The sequence below is a fragment of the Canis lupus genome, chromosome 10 (assembly GCF_011100685.1).
Source record: "Canis lupus familiaris isolate Mischka breed German Shepherd chromosome 10, alternate assembly UU_Cfam_GSD_1.0, whole genome shotgun sequence".
Taxonomy (NCBI): domain Eukaryota; kingdom Metazoa; phylum Chordata; class Mammalia; order Carnivora; family Canidae; genus Canis; species Canis lupus.
Window position 1 is genome coordinate 63,645,876 of NC_049231.1, and position 15,899 is coordinate 63,661,774.

The following is a 15,899-nucleotide window of genomic DNA, read 5'->3' on the forward strand; positions in this document are numbered from 1 at the left end:
GCGAGGGAACGTGCTCATTTAAGATCATGACTATTGTCCCTTTGCTCATCTCAGCTCTGTGTACTATTAACAAGCACCCTGCTTTTCAAATCAAGCCGGGTGTGAATTTACTGGCTATGAGTTTTTCAGTGAACAATGATCTAGTAGATGAGGTGAAAAGGGTTAATGTGCCTAGCCCAGTGCCCACTACATAAAAGGCTAACCCTGTATATATGTTTCTCTTTCCCTTGCAACTCTGTAATAAAAATAATAAACCCACAGCCCAAAAGAATTATACAAGACAGGAATAATTTGTTGCAAATACTTTAACATAAATATTTCATAATTTATTATAAAGACATTTTGCACATCATGACTATAAATACTGAACATGGTTTTATGAAAATTACAATTTTATGATTTCCCAAATACCATGATAATCCACCGGTTTTTAACTTCAGTATAAAAGCTAGGAGTAGGGTTAGAATTTAACCCTAGCAGACATGAAAAATCGGTATCTAGATTTACAAATATATAATACATCAGAATACTGACAAGAATTGCCATGTGCTTCAGACGTACTGCCAAGGCATGAATAGCCAACAAGTTTAACAGAAATATACACATTTCTAGTTTTAGGTGCTACCTAGAAATATTCCCGTAAAGCTCGTAAACTGTGACTACTAACACAGACTTCTACACACCTGAAAAGTCAACAAGAATATTAAGAAATCTGGTGCCAAATGGACACTATTTAGGCTTTAGGGTTGACTCACTGCTTTCATGTACTATACAGTCTTATTACCCCCAACTTTGCAATTTCAAAGCTAAAGAATATATAGTTCAAAACACTAGCTTTGTTCTCCTCATGCTAGAACTCTGATATTTTCCTCTTGTGGAAAAGCTGACCTTTCAGCTTTTCACTCAACAGCACTGGGTCAAATCTCTTCTATACAAGATCTCATTCTTCTCACGCCTCCTCTATATGCAGAGAGCCGGTCAAAGTCTTGGAGGTGGAAACGAGTCGCCAACTGATTTACCATTTTCCTCAGGGTAAGAAAGGCTGAAACAACTTGGAAAGTAAGGAACAAAGTAAAGATGATGTGTATCGCTTTTTCCAAGGGCAGATTTGTTAGGCCCTCATTAAAGAGCAAGAAGAGAATTAAAGGCAGCTGCAATAGGAGGCTCAAAAGCCAAAAGCCAGCCAACTCAGGAACCTGCAATGACACACAGTAAGAGTAATCACATCAGTAGAGGACAGTCTTTTGTTTATACGGATCAGCACTCTGAAACCTACATTATGAGCTCTGTAATTCAAAAGGAGTATAACATGGTCCCTGTCCTCAAAGGATTTACAGTCTTGATTAAAGGTGAAAACTAACTGATGTGGCAATGCTAGAACAACATACCTTGGTGAATAATGAAATGCACCACTTAGAGGTATGAACTAAATACTACAAGAAATAAGACAAGAGACTACTTAGGGTAGGTAAAAGAAAGAACCCAAGGACGTAAGCTTTTAGGGTTGGGTAGAAGGAAGAAGAGGCTTAAGAAGGTAAGTAAGCAAAGATGTGGAATGAGCACAACTAGGAATCAACATGTCAGCCTGGAATGGATGCTTGGGTTAGGAAACAGCAAGAAATACAGTGAGGCCTGTGGGTGGGACCTGGAAAACCAGAGAAATCTTTAGGCAGCATCCCTAAACTCTGGTAGCTGTGGATGCTTATGCAGCATGACGATTCAGAAAGCATGTGCCTGGCACAGGATTCCTGAATCTAGACATGTTTAATTGACCAAGTATTTTCAACAATGGTGAGAAGAGGGGAAATTGTCAATTCTTAAGTATTTACTATGTTCAGGTACTTTATATAAATTATTTCACTTAATCCCAACAAACGGTGGAGTAAATATTTTCTCCATTTTATATACAAAGAAACCAAGGCTCAAGAGATTCAGCAAACCGACTACAGTGACAGAAACAGTAAAGCTGCAGGCAGGCCTTTGCTCCTTTTACCACATCTCTCTGCCTTTTCCTTGCTATGAAAACCATACTGCCTTTATATGTAGCACTGAGCAAAGGAAAGAAGAGCCTACCTTTTCCTGTAGGTTCCCCATGTAGCCCAGATACAACCTGATACCTTCAATTAAGGTTATTAGGATGATAACAGTGACCACAATAAATTTGTAGTAATCAGGCAAGATTGAATACTAAAAAACAAAGCAAAACACAAAAATTAGCATGTCTGTAAAAATCTCATAGATAGTAAAACTGACCTGGGATAGAAAACAGATATTAAGAACTGTAATTTATTGACAATGTAACAATGCCAGGGAGGGGCAGGAAAGATCTCAGCAGAAGTATTAAAAGCATAGACTTACCTTCATCTGAAGCATCATAACGCTGCTTATCCACCAAAGTGGGAAAAAGTAAGTGTTAAAATAAAGTGACATCTGCAACGCCAAACTAGATACCATTTCATTATCTACAAAAGAAAGAGAAAAAGAACAAACTCTTAATCCTGGTCAATGCCCTAGAGGTCCTTTCGTTTCTTAAAGTTAGTAACTACGGGGTTGGTTCAACAAAGCTCCAAATTTTAAGCCTATTTATAATTGCTGATGGTGAAAAGAAATATTCATCATAATACTATTTAATACTATTTAGTTCTTGGGGATGTGTTATATAGTTTTCAATTACTTTATCATTTTGCCATTACAGCCTGTTGACTTTTTTGTACATTACCGGTATAGATTAAATGTGGAATATTAATATGAATCCTGTTGAACAGATAAAGATCGTTACCTCCTTTATAGAGTTCTATGTAAATAGAGGCTATAAAATGAACATGTAAAATACATAAACACTAATCTCACAAACGAACCTCATACAAAAACTAATCCCTCTAAATTACAGACACACCCCTCTTCAGCATACCCTAATCCCACCCATTCATTAATACCCATTTAATGCCACTTTTTTCCATAAATCCTTTCCTGATCCCATTCTCCTATCCCAGCAGAAATCTCGTCTCTTCTGTCTCTAACCTGTGTGTAATAAAGTGTTAGCAAAGAACCACATCCCCTCACTCTAGAAACAGGCTAGTGTGGTACAGAGATCATGAACTGTGGAGTCCAAGTAAACCCCTAACTCCTCAAACACCTCTGTAACCCTGGATGCCAGACTTGGGATAAATTATTTACACTTTCTGATTAATTTCTCAACTAATCAGTTTCTTCATCTGTAAAATGGTAACATTAAAAGTACCTCACAGGTTGCTTGTGAGGAGGATTAGAGACCATTAATTATCTCACCCTTCCACCATGCCTAGTGCTTAGTTAGGCCCTCAACAACATTAGTCCCCCTTGCTTCTCTTTTACTTAATACACAGCCTCACTGTAAGCACAGACTATATTCTACCCAAATTTGAGACCCTCAGAGAACCTAAAATCTTGCTTTACACCTGGTACATACCAAATACGCATAAGCAGAAAGAATGAATTAATGGAAACGTACCATCATAAATATCAATGGAGCCAAAAAAAAAAAATGGAGCCATTTGTGATATAGGAGATTCATTTATTTAAGGCCGACTGCAAGATAGCTTTTGCTTCTATGTAAGGAAGAAGGGTCCCAAATTAAGAATTTGATTTTTTTAAATTGAACCCTACAAATACATCCTAAATTTGACTAAATTCTATCAATTTAAGAACAGATGTAGATTTTGAAATCAACTGCCCTAAATGTAAGAATTTATAAAGGCTCTAGAATAAATTTCTTAAAAACAGATTTTTTTCCTCCATAGCTGAGTATATCTGTCATTTAATAATTTTAAAATATAAGAAATAATCGTGGTCTCTCACAGCAAGCTCTTTAGCTTTTTTCTGTTATTATCTACTTTTGCTTATCCCTATTTAAAATTTTTATTCTGCTTATTCTTATTAGATTATCACTGACAAATGAATTCTTAAAATTTGTTTAACTTGAAGGCAACTCGCCAGCCTAGGATTTTTTTTTTTTTTCATAACAACAGTACAACTCTTGGTCAGTGGACATGGTAATGGTATATACTTGTAATTACAGTGCCAAAAGTCAAACCTACTTTGGATTCGCAGGAAGAAAATGTGTGTGTGTGTGTGGGGGGAAATGATTAATTAAGCTGACAATTTTAATACATTTGGAGAAGCCAGTCAAATTTTGCAAAGTAGTTTTTGTGTCAGAAATCGCGTACGTGAGCATCTTAAGAGTTATGCTAGGTCTATCTTTCGGCATTTCAAACTTATAATCATGCAGTTGAAAATCAAGTTAATATGTAAATGAAACTTGAAAGCCACAAGACATGAATTTACTAAATTTTGCAAAAGTACAAGTTGAGTTCTGTAAACGGAATTTAAATTAAAACATTATATAAATCAGGGGTAGGCAAACTACCAGCCAGCTGCCTGTTTTTGTATAGCAAGTGAGCTAAAAATGGTTTTTTCACATTTTTAAATGGTTGGGGTGGGGGGGTGGGTAAAAAAAAAATCCAAAGAATAATATTGGGTGACACTGAAAATCCTATGCAATTCAAATTTCAGTGTCCATAAATAAAGTTTTATTGGAACACTGCCACATGCATGCATGTTACCCTTGTCTATGGATGCTACAGAGGCCTATGGGCTGCAAAGTCTAAGGTACCTGCTTGTCTGGCCCTTTACAGAAAACGTCCCCTGCCCCTGCCTGACACCTTGCATCATCAGATTTCAGTGCCTGTTTAGTCTTTGCTTTAGAATCACATTTAAAACTCATCCTCCACGTTATGTCTTTCTCTGTACATCCTGAGTCTTGAAGAGGCCTAAATTCAGGGTGCCAACAATGCAACTATGGGGATTTACTTTTCTCTTCCCTCTTAAAAAAAAAAAAAAAAATCCCTAAACCAAGCAAGAGGAAAAGATTTCTATTCCCTAAGTGATCAAAAAAAAAAAAATTTTTTTTTGGTTGACAGAATGATCATGACATCATGATGTAAGAAGGGGAAACGGTGTCGGAGGAGCCCGAGTGACCACCTGCCATCAAGTTGAAGGCGGCGGCCTCGGGGTGTCTGCTTATGGGATTCAGACGCTGCGGGGACCGGGCGAGCTTGGTGCAAAGCGGGGCTATTTGGGCAGCTGCCTTGCCGGAGTGGATAGCGGCTTCAAAATGACTCAAAAAAAAAAAAAAAAAAAAAAAAAGTATTTCCGCCTCTCCCATCCGAAGACGGGCTCGCGGTGGAACGCACTTGTCCCGCTAACAAAAGGGAAAGGGGGAAGACATTCCGACCCGGGCGGGCAGTGAGTGGGCCGGGGCGCCGGCGCGGGCTGCTTCCGCTCCAGCGCGGCCCCGCAGAGCCAGGGCGGAAGTCGCGGGGAAAAGCCGCGCCGGCCTGCGCGCAGGGTGCGAAACCGGACATGTGCTGCGAGGGCGGTTTTCATGCATTTTTAGTTTTTGAGGCAGGCTGGCGCCACCTCAGCTGCTCGGCTTCCAGTTCGCCAGCCAGGCCGCAGCACCGTCGGCGCAGGACCCGTCGTGAGGGGCGTGGGGGTGGAAATACGAGGCTGGAGGCGCCCCAGCCGCTGCCGCAGCCCCAGGCTCAGCCCCTCCTCCGAGGGCGCTTCCCGCACTGCGGCGAACCAGCTGAAGGCGAGACCGCCATTTTAGGTCCGGGCAAAATCTGGCCACTCCATACCCCGCGCCAGGTCGTCCGCAGGCCTTCCCCGCTGCGAGGGGCCTCGGCCACTCACCCGGACCGTCGCTGTACTCTGGCCCGGTCCGGTTGGAGTCGCTGAACACGGTCCGGCTGAAGTTTCCCAGCCGCTGGCGGACCGGATCCGGCAGCTCCATGCCCGGGCCTCCGTACAGCTCGCAGCGAGGTCTGCGGACGCAGCCTCCTCCTGCGGTTCCCACGGCAACCGGGCCGCGCGAGACGCTGGGGCCCCCGCGCACGCGCGGCCGCACCGAAGCCCGGGGCCGTGACCGGGGCGCGGGGGCGCGGGGGCGCGGGGACCGTCGCCTCTGCCCCGCGCACCGCCGGGTGCCCAGCCGCGGGGTCCTCCGTCCCGTTTTAGGGCCTCACCGCCCTTGAGACAAATAGAAATAATAATAATAAGTGACCTGAGGTCGGATCGTGATGCCAGGAGCCCTCACAGCTTTGTCAGTGGAATGCACGCTTTCTGGAAGGAAATTGAGAAGGAACGGAGAGCTTAAAGAATGCTCACGACCTGGTAGTTCCTTTCCTAGGAGGGTTTTTTTTTTTTTTTTCCTAATTTTTAAATTGTTATTATATTAGTAACATATACTGTGTAGGCATATAAATAAGATATTTTAAATTATTTATAGGATACATTTATATATATACACACACGTTGGATGGAATATATTGCTGCCTCTTTTTTAAAAAAAATGCTTGCAATGAGTATTTGATTAAATGGGTTAGCTGTAAGGAAAAATTTACCAAAAATAAAGGGAAAATTTATTAAAAAAAAAAAAAGGAAAAACTAGAAGTGAACCTAATTTTGCAAAATATATGTGTGTGGATACACTGAGGAGTACTTGATGGAATGGATTAGTTTTATTTTTTTATTTTTTATTTTTTATAATAAATTTATTTTTTATTGGTGTTCAATTTGCCAACATAAAGAATAACACCCAGTGCTCATCCCGTCAAGTGCCCCCCTCAGTGCCCATCACCCATTCGCCCCCACCCCCTGCCCTCCTCCCCTTCCTCCACCCCTAGTTCGTTTCCCAGAGTTAGGGGTCTTTCATGTTCTGTCTCCCTTTCTGATATTTCCCACACATTTCTTCTCCCTTACCTTATGTTCCCTTTCACTATTATTTATATTCCCCAAATGAATGAGAACATACAATGTTTGTCCTTCTCCGATTGACTTACTTCAGGAATGGATTGGTTTTAAGTAAAAATTTACCTCAAAGAAAGGAAAAACTTAGAAGTCAACCTAGTTTTGCAAAATGTATGTGTGTGGATACATGAGGAGCAGAGGTGGAGGAGGTGGTACAAGCACCCTGGCTTAAAAAAAAAAAAAAAAAAAAAGACAAGGAAATAGTCCAAAATGTTAGTTTTTATTTCTGGGTGGTGGGTTGTGGGTGATTAAAATTTAAAAGAAATTTCTGTGTCTTCCAGCTTTGTCTCAAATAAGATGTATTATTATTATTTTTTTAAAGATTTTATTGATTTATTCATGAGAAACACAGAGAGAGAGGCAGAGACACAGGCAGAGGGAGAAGCAGACCCCCTGCAGGGATCCTGGATCCCAGGATCACACCCTGAGCTGGAGGCAGGTGCTAAACCGCTGAGCCACCCAGGGATTCCTTTTTTTTTTTTTTTTTAATTTTTATTTATTTATGATAGTCAGAGAGAGAGAGGCAGAGACACAGGCAGAGGGAGAAGCAGGCCCCATGCACCGGGAGCCCGACGTGGGATTCGATCCCGGGTCTCCAGGATCGCGCCCTGGGCCAAAGGCAGGCGCCAAACCGCTGCGCCACCCAGGGATCCCTACCCAGGGATTCCTAAGATGTATTATTATTTATTTATTTATTTTAAAAAAGATTTTATTTATTTATTCGTGAGAGATACATGGAAGGAGAGGCAGAGACACAGGCAAAGGAGAAGCAGGCTTCATGCAGGGAGCCTGCAGCATCCTGGGGTCACGCCCTGGGCCCAAGGCCGGCCTAAACTGCTGAGCCACCCAGGGATCCCTAAGATATATATATATATATTTTTTTATTTTTTAAAAACCATTCAAGTCGGACACCTGGCTGCCTCAGTCGTTAAGCCAGGGGCTGTTGATTTCTGCTCAGGTCATGATCGCAGGGTCCTGGCGTGTATCCCATGTAGGGCTCTGCGCTCACCACTGGGTCAGCTTGTCCCTCTTCCTCTGCTCCCCATCCCCAATCCCACTTTCTCTCTCAGATAAATTTTTAAAATCTTAAAAAAAAAAACCTCAAACAAGTATATATTTACAGAAAAGGACACGAACTGAATATACATGTGTAACCTGATCAAGAAATACAGCCTTAGCAGGCCTTCTGGAAAGCTTGCCCTTCCTAGTCCCCTTGTAGTTAGTGACTGACTGTAACAGACCTTTTCTGACTTTTAATACCAAAGAATAATCTTGCCTATTTATATGCTTTTTGCAAAAGTAATTCTATATTGAGTGCTATTTATTTATTTATTATTTATTTATTTTATTGAGTGCTTTTTAAAAGAAAAATCTACCTCTTTGTCCTTCAAATAATTTTTAGGAAATTCACATTGTTGACGGTAGGTTCTTTTTCCTTGCTGTTTGTGGCACACCACAGTAAGTGTATCCATTCTACAGTTGGAGAGCATCTGTGTATTTTCTAGTTTGGAGCTGTTATGTATGAATGATGCCACTTTTGGTGAAAATATCCCTCTGGGTGAACATGTGCATGCATTTGTGTTGCTCTTATTCCTAGGTGTAGAATTGCTGGCTTGTGAGGTATGACTCAGCTGTACCAGATACCGCCAACAGTTTTTGGTTGTACCAACTTCTATTGCCTCCAGCAATGTCTGAGCATTCCTGTGGCTTCAAATTTGTCACCATCACTTGTTATCTTTGATCCTTTTCTCTTAGCCATTTTTATTGGTGTGCGGTGAGCAGTTTTACTTTTACCATCACAAGGAAGATCGTACTTATTTGCATAAATGTCAAGGTGTATTTAGGAAGGTATGGGAGGAAATAGTTACATGGCTAGAATTTCAAAATTATTAACATGTTTAATGCAGTCCTACTATTTTTGGGGGCGCTGTACTAGGCTAATTAGGGATATGGTCCCTCCTCATCCAGAAGCTCAGACCAGTGAGAGAGGTAGAAACAAATAAGTATGTATATGTTAGTAAAGGAAAAGAGATGAGGAAGCAAGTAATTCTAGTTGGAGATTTCAGGGAAAAGTGAGCTAAGTTCTGCTTCTCTTTAGCATGGAACCTAAGCCTTTGCATCTCCAAAAAAGGCTCCAGGACCTCCCTGAAGCTGGCTTAAGTGGCTTCTTTGTTTCTCAAAGCATCTTCCTCTGTGTTACTTTGGTCACAGTACTAGTCATGCTGTACTAGAATTGTCTATCCGTGTCTGTTTTTCTTGCTAGTTCACAAGCTATTTGAGATCAGGGATGATCTTTCACCTTTATATCCTGAACACTAGTATAGTGCCTGACCTACAGTGGGAGCTGGGTAACTATGGAATGAATAAAGGGAATAAAAGATCTAAAGACCCATATCTTCTCATTTCTAGTTCAAGGATTTAGCCAGTTCCTACATACGGTTCATTCTATAGAATAGAGAGTTGATATATTAGGACACAGTACGTTATAGTGTCCCCTGAAAATTTAAACTTGGCAACAAAGAATCAATTTTCATGTATTAAATTAGCCAAGATTTTTATGAAGGGCATAGTGAACTAGGAAGCCTCATGCTCTGCTGATTGAATTATAATTTGAACAATCTCATTGAGGGAAGCTTTTGGCAATATGGACAAACTGTCTTAAAAATATTTCTGCTTTTCACACAATAATCCAAATTTTAAGGCTCTGTTTTGGGGTTATAATCATAAACACTATAAATAAAGCTTTATATACAAAGATATTACTTCCAATGTTATCAATATTAGTTAAAACAAACAAAAAAAGCTGTTGAAGGAGCATTTGAAGTGTCCAACCACAGATCTAGTTAAACAGAATAGGATATTAATGGTGAGGTTTTGGGCTATAGTGGAAAAAAATACCCATGGAAGCAGAGAGAGCAGGGTTCAAATCACCTAAAATTCTCACTTTACCACCTGAGAGTTGTGGAATTGATTTCAGACTTTTTATTATGATTGATGTGAAGATTGTATCAATAGAAAAGGCTTTCTGTTAGTGATAGCTATCACTGACAGATCTATTAAAATGTTGTTTGTGAAGAGGAAACCCCTACAATGGAGTGAAATCATGCCAGCATTTGATTTTCTGAATTCGATTGTACCTGCAAGACAATATCTCCATTGCTTTGATATGAATACCCATAAAACAGTACATGCATGTTAACCAAATTTATCAAAAGCCTGAGTGAATTCTCCTAAACATTTTCCCTAGCATTGAAAAAAGGATATGGAACACTTGTTCAGATGGCAGTTATTTCATCAAAATCCTGGAGGAAAAAATGGATAGCATAATGGGTATTTTTCCTTTAAATTATATTTATTATTTAAATATCCTGCAATAAGCATGCATTTCATAGTTTAAAAGAAATCTTATTAAAATAAATTGAAAGGAAGAGGCAATAATGGTGTAAAAATATATTAGAAAAGAGTATATTAGAGGCAGAAGTTGTGGTTTAAAAAGAATCCTGTCATTATTGATGGTCCAAAGGGCTGAAAAAACTTTCCAAATATTATTTTGTTGGTGCTCACAATATTTGTAGGCAATCACATTAGTGAAATAAGAACAAAGAAGGGAATCCATTTTCACGTAATCAAGAGACTAATATAATTTTAGTTTCCTATATCCTAGACCTATTACTCAGAATCTAAAGAGAAGTATGGAGTCTTCCTTCTTAAAATCATGGGAATCATTCCCAGTAAGATTCATAACTGACCCTATTAAGTCAAACTGTTTACTTTTTTATATGAATGTTGATGGTCAGAATAATAGCTTCTCCAATAATTGCTTAATGCTTTTTGCTGGGGTTTAATACATTCATGGTTTACTTTCATAAATATTTATTTTCACAAAAATATTGAGCCTAGTGGAGTAGTTTCTTTCTCTTTGACAGGAGGCAAAGTTGTCTGGTAATAGTGTATTATCTCATGTGACAAGAAACTAATTTGGGGAGTTATTTAAATCACTCTTTGGCATAATAAAGTTATAAATTCTTACCTTTTGATGCTAATAAAAACTTTAGAAACAATATGTAACAGAGAACATGTTATTCAATTTATTGCCTTAAAATGATCTGTGAGACATTTCTAAGAATTTATATAAATCTAAAAAACATATGCTTGGATATAATATTTTCAGATATGATTCTACATCAGCATCTGCATTAAAAAATCTAAATAACCTGAAATATAATCTTATAATCTTGAAGTTGTTAATGAATAATCAGAAGCTTTTTGAATCCCAAGTATAATATATTCTACTCATAATATTTTTCAAGTTTATAAGAAAGAATCAGGCTATGAGTTACACAGAAAGTCAAATTTCATGAAAGGAATTTTTCTTACCATATTAAGTGATATTTGAAAGCTGACTTTAATATTTTATCTCCAAAGGCATCCCCATTGAATATTAGAATGCTGTGTATATTATAGTTTTTTGGTTCTGTGACATTTCTTTGTGTTAGACAAGCGCGCCGCTCGTCTGCTACAGCAAACAACTGTTCCATGTATCAAACTATGTGGGAGATGGGAAGGACAAACCTAAGAAGATCAGCAAAGCAAAACCTGCCTCAGGAAACCTCAGATCTGTCAAGTGAATTGTGATATTGATTAGAAGCAAGTGGCCATTTTATTGAATAAGTAATAAGTTCCATTTTTAGTAATGATAGTATTGCTGAGCTTAATGATATTTTTATATTACATTAATATTATATTACATGATGTAAAATACACATCGTTTTTCTTTCTAGAAGAAAATTAATCTTTACCTTTTGTTGACTATAATAAAATATTGCCCTCTGCACTCAATATCGATACAGTTGTAACCTCTTGCTTGTTATAAATTGTGATTCTGTGCTTTTAACATAGGGTACTTTTGTCTGTAAGAGCATACTACACATTGCTTAGTCAGGTTCACTTTTTACCTTTAATCACATCAAGGTTGTATGAGTAGAAATCCTGTAAATGGGCAATTGAGTATTAAAACAAAAAATATACACATAGGTAAAGAATTCAAATAAATTTGAATTATTTATTGTATTTATGTAGATGAATAACCTAGCCCTCTAAATTTTCTTGGATGTAAATTTGCTTTGCAAAATAGAAAATCATTCCAATTATTCTTGTATCCCATTCCCTTTCCTACTGTATTTTTAGTTAATACAGAATTCTTCTTCATCTTCTTCTTCTTCTTTTTTTTTTTTTTTTCAACACATGCTATGACGATTAACCAGAAGTTCCAAGTAATGGGAGACAAGTGCAATAGGATGTCAATAGAGATGTTGGCTGGGCCCTGGCTAAGTACCAAAGCTGTGCACAGAAGGTGGTAAGTTCACATTTTCTGAACTCGGGGATCTCCTGTGGTTAGGCCAGCCTACTAAAAAAATGTTAGTAGAGTGAAACAGCCCTACCATTCAACATTCCCCAGACCACTGCATCCCTCCTCCCTGAAGTATAAGAGTGAGCGGAGAAGGCTTTTGTGGAGTAGAATGTTCATAAGGATACCATATTCCCTCCCTTCACCCCATTGTCACTGTAAGAGAAGAGATGGGAGTTACTTCTTCCTCTCAAAGTCTAGAGAAAGCCCTCAAGAGAATTGCTTATTATAAAGTTTAGAAACCCTCAACTTTTCCACTTTACTTGGTTGTAGACTGATGATTGTCTCACTTCTTATCTCTCCTTGACCACGGGGCTTAATGTTCCAGGACAAGGAGAGGGGCCAGCAGGGAGATGGCCTCTGGGAGGGAAGGGGCGTGGCAGTAGTCCACATTGGCTTCTCTAAGGCTGCTAGCTGGGCCCCTTGTGGAAGAGGACAAGTAGGTTTAAGATATGCCCCAAGGAACTGGACAGCAGGGAGGCACCCCAGAGACCCTTGCCAGGGAGGAGTTCAGAACTTGGATACTCTCCAGGATAGAGTGTCAGAAGTCTGACAAGGTTAACTAGGGAAACAGCAGCATCCTATAGAGAGGGAACTGCAGTCTTCCCATATAGGGGCCGCATAAGAGATCTACTCACCTGTTCCTACTCTTGCCCTCACATCACAAAGGAAGCGTCAGAAAGAAGGAGAGGGAAGGGTGTGAAGATTTGAGCGTTCCTGCTCTCAAAGTCACTCCCCCCCACCCCCCACATGCATACTTTGAGCCACTAACAGCCAACTTGTCTGCCTTTCTCTGGAGGGAAGGGAGGAAAAATAATTTTTAATTCAGTTTGAAGCCTAATTGAAAATGAATGAAACTGAACCTTACTTGCCAGAATGAGATGATCCTAATAACTTGAAGAGGCTGAATAATGGAATCAAGCCAAAGTGTGATATTAAGAGAGTTGACACCCAGCAAGAAAATGGCAGGGTCGCAGCACAATTAGATGGGGGGATTATTGGAAAAATAAAAGCCATTTCATATTTATACCCCAATGACTTGAGAGTCCTTAAAGAAGTAGTTACAAAATAAAATAGAGTTCTAATTTTTATGAGCAGGATGATCAATTCTGAGTAACACAAACGGTGAGATTGATATCAATTCCATTAAGAAGCTAGAATGGTTTTATTTTTTTCTTTTAGTTGAAATGTAACATATACACAAAAAGGCATACAAGTTGTAGGTGTAGAGCTTGACAAAGTGAACATACCTGTCAAACCAGCACCAGATCAGGAAACAGAACACTGCGAACACCCCAGAAACACCCACTTAAGTCACCTCTCGGTCATTATCTCCATCTTCCTCCTAACATCTCTATTATCTGGATTTCTGTATCTGTATGTTAATTTTGCCTGATTTTATTTTTGTGTAAATGAAGTTCTGCATCAGGTACCTTTTGTGTTTGCTTCTTTCACTTAACATTACATTTGCAGAGGTGCATCCATGCTGTGTACAGAAGTAAATAAAAACTATTCATTTTCATTGCTGCATAATATTTTGCTATTTTAATATACCATGAATTTTATTTATACAGATGGTGATGGACATTTGACTTTTTTTCCAATTTGGGGCTATTAGAAAGAGTGCTGCTGGCCTTAATTGCTAATACTCTATCTGGGTCTTTCACATCTATGTTCATAAGAGAGAGGACTTTTCCTGTCTTGTGATGTTCTTGCCAACTTTTGGCATCACAGTTATACTGACCTCATAAACGAGTTAGAAATATTCTTTTTCTGTTCTCTGGAAGATTTCGTGTAAGATCCATGTTTGTCCTATTGTGCTTGGAAGAATTCACCAGAGAAACCTTCTATGCCTGGAGTTTCATATGTGGGAAAGTTTAAAATTCTGAATTCAATTTTTGTTTATAGGTATAGAACTACTCAGATTTTATTTCCTCTTTTTCTACTCTGGCAAATTGTATATTTCTAGGAATTTGTTCATTTCATTGGCATGCAGTTTTTTAATAATTTCCTCTTATTATATTTTTAAATTAAAAAATATTTATTTATTTTTTATTATTATTTAAAGATTTATTTATTTATTAATGAGAGACACACAGAGAAAGAGAGAGAGAGAGAGAGAGGCAGATACATAGGCAGAGGGAGAAGCAGGCTCTCCACAGGAGCCCCATGTGGGACTCGATCCCTGATCCCGGGATCACGACCTGAGCCAAAGGCAGCCTCCCAACCGCTGAGCCACCCAGGCATCCCTAAAGATTTATTTATTCTAGAAAGAGAGTGCACAAGCAGAAGGAGGGGCAAAGAAAGAGGGAGACAAGCAGACTTCCTACCGGGGGACCTTGAGATCATGACCTGAACCAAAATCAATAGGTAGGTGCTTAACTTGGCTGACCCACCCAGGTGCCCCTATATTCCTTTTCTAAATTGAGGTATAATTGATATAACATTGTATTAGCTTCAAGTGTACAATGTAATGATTCAATACTTACATATATTACAAATCAGTCACCACAATAAGTCCAGCTAACAAGTTAACATTCACCATGCATAGTTAAAAATTTTTCCTTTGTCATGAAAACTTTCAAGATCTACTCTCCCAGCTATTTTCAAATAAGCAATACAGTATTATTAACTATAGTCACCATGCTGTACATCTTTGTGATTTATTCATTTCATAACTGGTATTTTGTACCTATTGACCCCTTTGCCCATATTGCCCACCCCCGGCCCTACCTCAGGCAACCACCAATCTATTCTTTATATCCAAGAGTTTGGGTTTGTTTATCTGTTTGTTTGTTTAGATTCCATAAACGAGTGAGATAGTAAAGTTTTTCTCTTTTTCTGTCTGACTTATTTAACTTAACACAAGGTCCTCAAAGTCCACTTTATTGTTATAAATGGCAAGATTTCATTCTTTTTTATGGTGAAATAATATTCTATTACCTATTTATCTATCACATTTTCTTTATCCATTCATTTGTCAGTGGACATGTTGATTGCTTTCATGTCTTGGCTATTATAAATAATGCTGCAGTGAACATGAGGGTGCATCTATCTTGTCAACTTAGTGTTCTTGTGTTCTTCAAATAAATACCTAGAAGTGGAATTGCTGGATCGTATGATAGTTCTATTTTTAATATTTTGAGGAACCTCCATATAGTTTTTCAATTTATATTCCCACCAATGGTGCACAAAGGTTCCCTTTTCTTCATATCCTTGCCAACATTTGATATCTCTTGTCTTTTTGATAGTGGCTATTCTGATAGGTGTGATGTGTGTATTCTTAATGCTAGTAGGATCTATATCCATGTCTTTCCTGTTCTTCCTGACACTGGTTTTTTGGTACCTTCTTTGTTTTTTTTTTCTTCACTAGTTTTGGCAGAGGTTTAGAATTGCATTTGTCTTTACAAAGAACGGATATTTTGGCATGTTGGTTTTCTCTATTGCATGTGTTTTCTGTTCATTATTTCCTTATTTGTATTTTCTGTGGGTTTAATTTTCCATTATTTCTTTGGATATGATTTTTTTAGATGGATATATAAGTCATTGGTTTTCAGACTTTCTTTTTTTTTTTTTTTTTAGATTTGTTTACGAGAGAGAGAGAGAGAGAGAGAGAAACAGAGCATGTACAAGTTGGGGAGGG

The 15,899-nt window shown here is 38.7% G+C and overlaps 1 protein-coding gene and 1 long non-coding RNA gene across 4 annotated transcripts in view; one reads left to right on the forward strand and one right to left on the reverse strand.

Annotated features, from left to right (window-relative positions):
• Positions 1-301: 301 nt before the first annotated feature.
• On the reverse strand, positions 302-5,914 carry TMEM17 (transmembrane protein 17). Its single transcript, XM_038551400.1, has 4 exons — positions 5,734-5,914; positions 2,359-2,462; positions 2,074-2,187; positions 302-1,196 (listed from the first exon to the last, which is right to left on the reverse strand). The coding sequence occupies exons 1-4, from the start codon at positions 5,831-5,833 to the stop codon at positions 918-920; spliced, it is 597 nt and encodes a 198-aa protein (XP_038407328.1). The 5' UTR covers positions 5,834-5,914; the 3' UTR covers positions 302-917.
• A 54-nt stretch (positions 5,915-5,968) lies between these two features.
• Positions 5,969-15,899, forward strand: part of LOC111097779 — a 115,120-nt gene continuing 105,189 nt past the window's right edge. For all 3 annotated transcript variants that reach the window (XR_005366137.1, XR_005366138.1, XR_005366136.1), the window contains exons 1-2: positions 5,969-6,213; positions 12,114-12,205. This is a non-coding gene — a long non-coding RNA (uncharacterized LOC111097779). The remainder of the gene's footprint in view (positions 6,214-12,113; positions 12,206-15,899) is intronic.

Coding starts and splice junctions, on each gene's coding strand:
- TMEM17 (XM_038551400.1), bottom strand. CDS start 5,833: ATGGAGCTGCCGGATCCGGTCCGCCAGCGGCTGGGAAACTTCAGCCGG. Junction 2,188..2,358: donor TTATGATGCTTCAGATGAAG/GTAAGTCTATGC, acceptor TTTGTTTTTTAG/TATTCAATCTTGCCTGATTA. Junction 1,197..2,073: donor TGGGGAACCTACAGGAAAAG/GTAGGCTCTTCT, acceptor GTGTCATTGCAG/GTTCCTGAGTTGGCTGGCTT.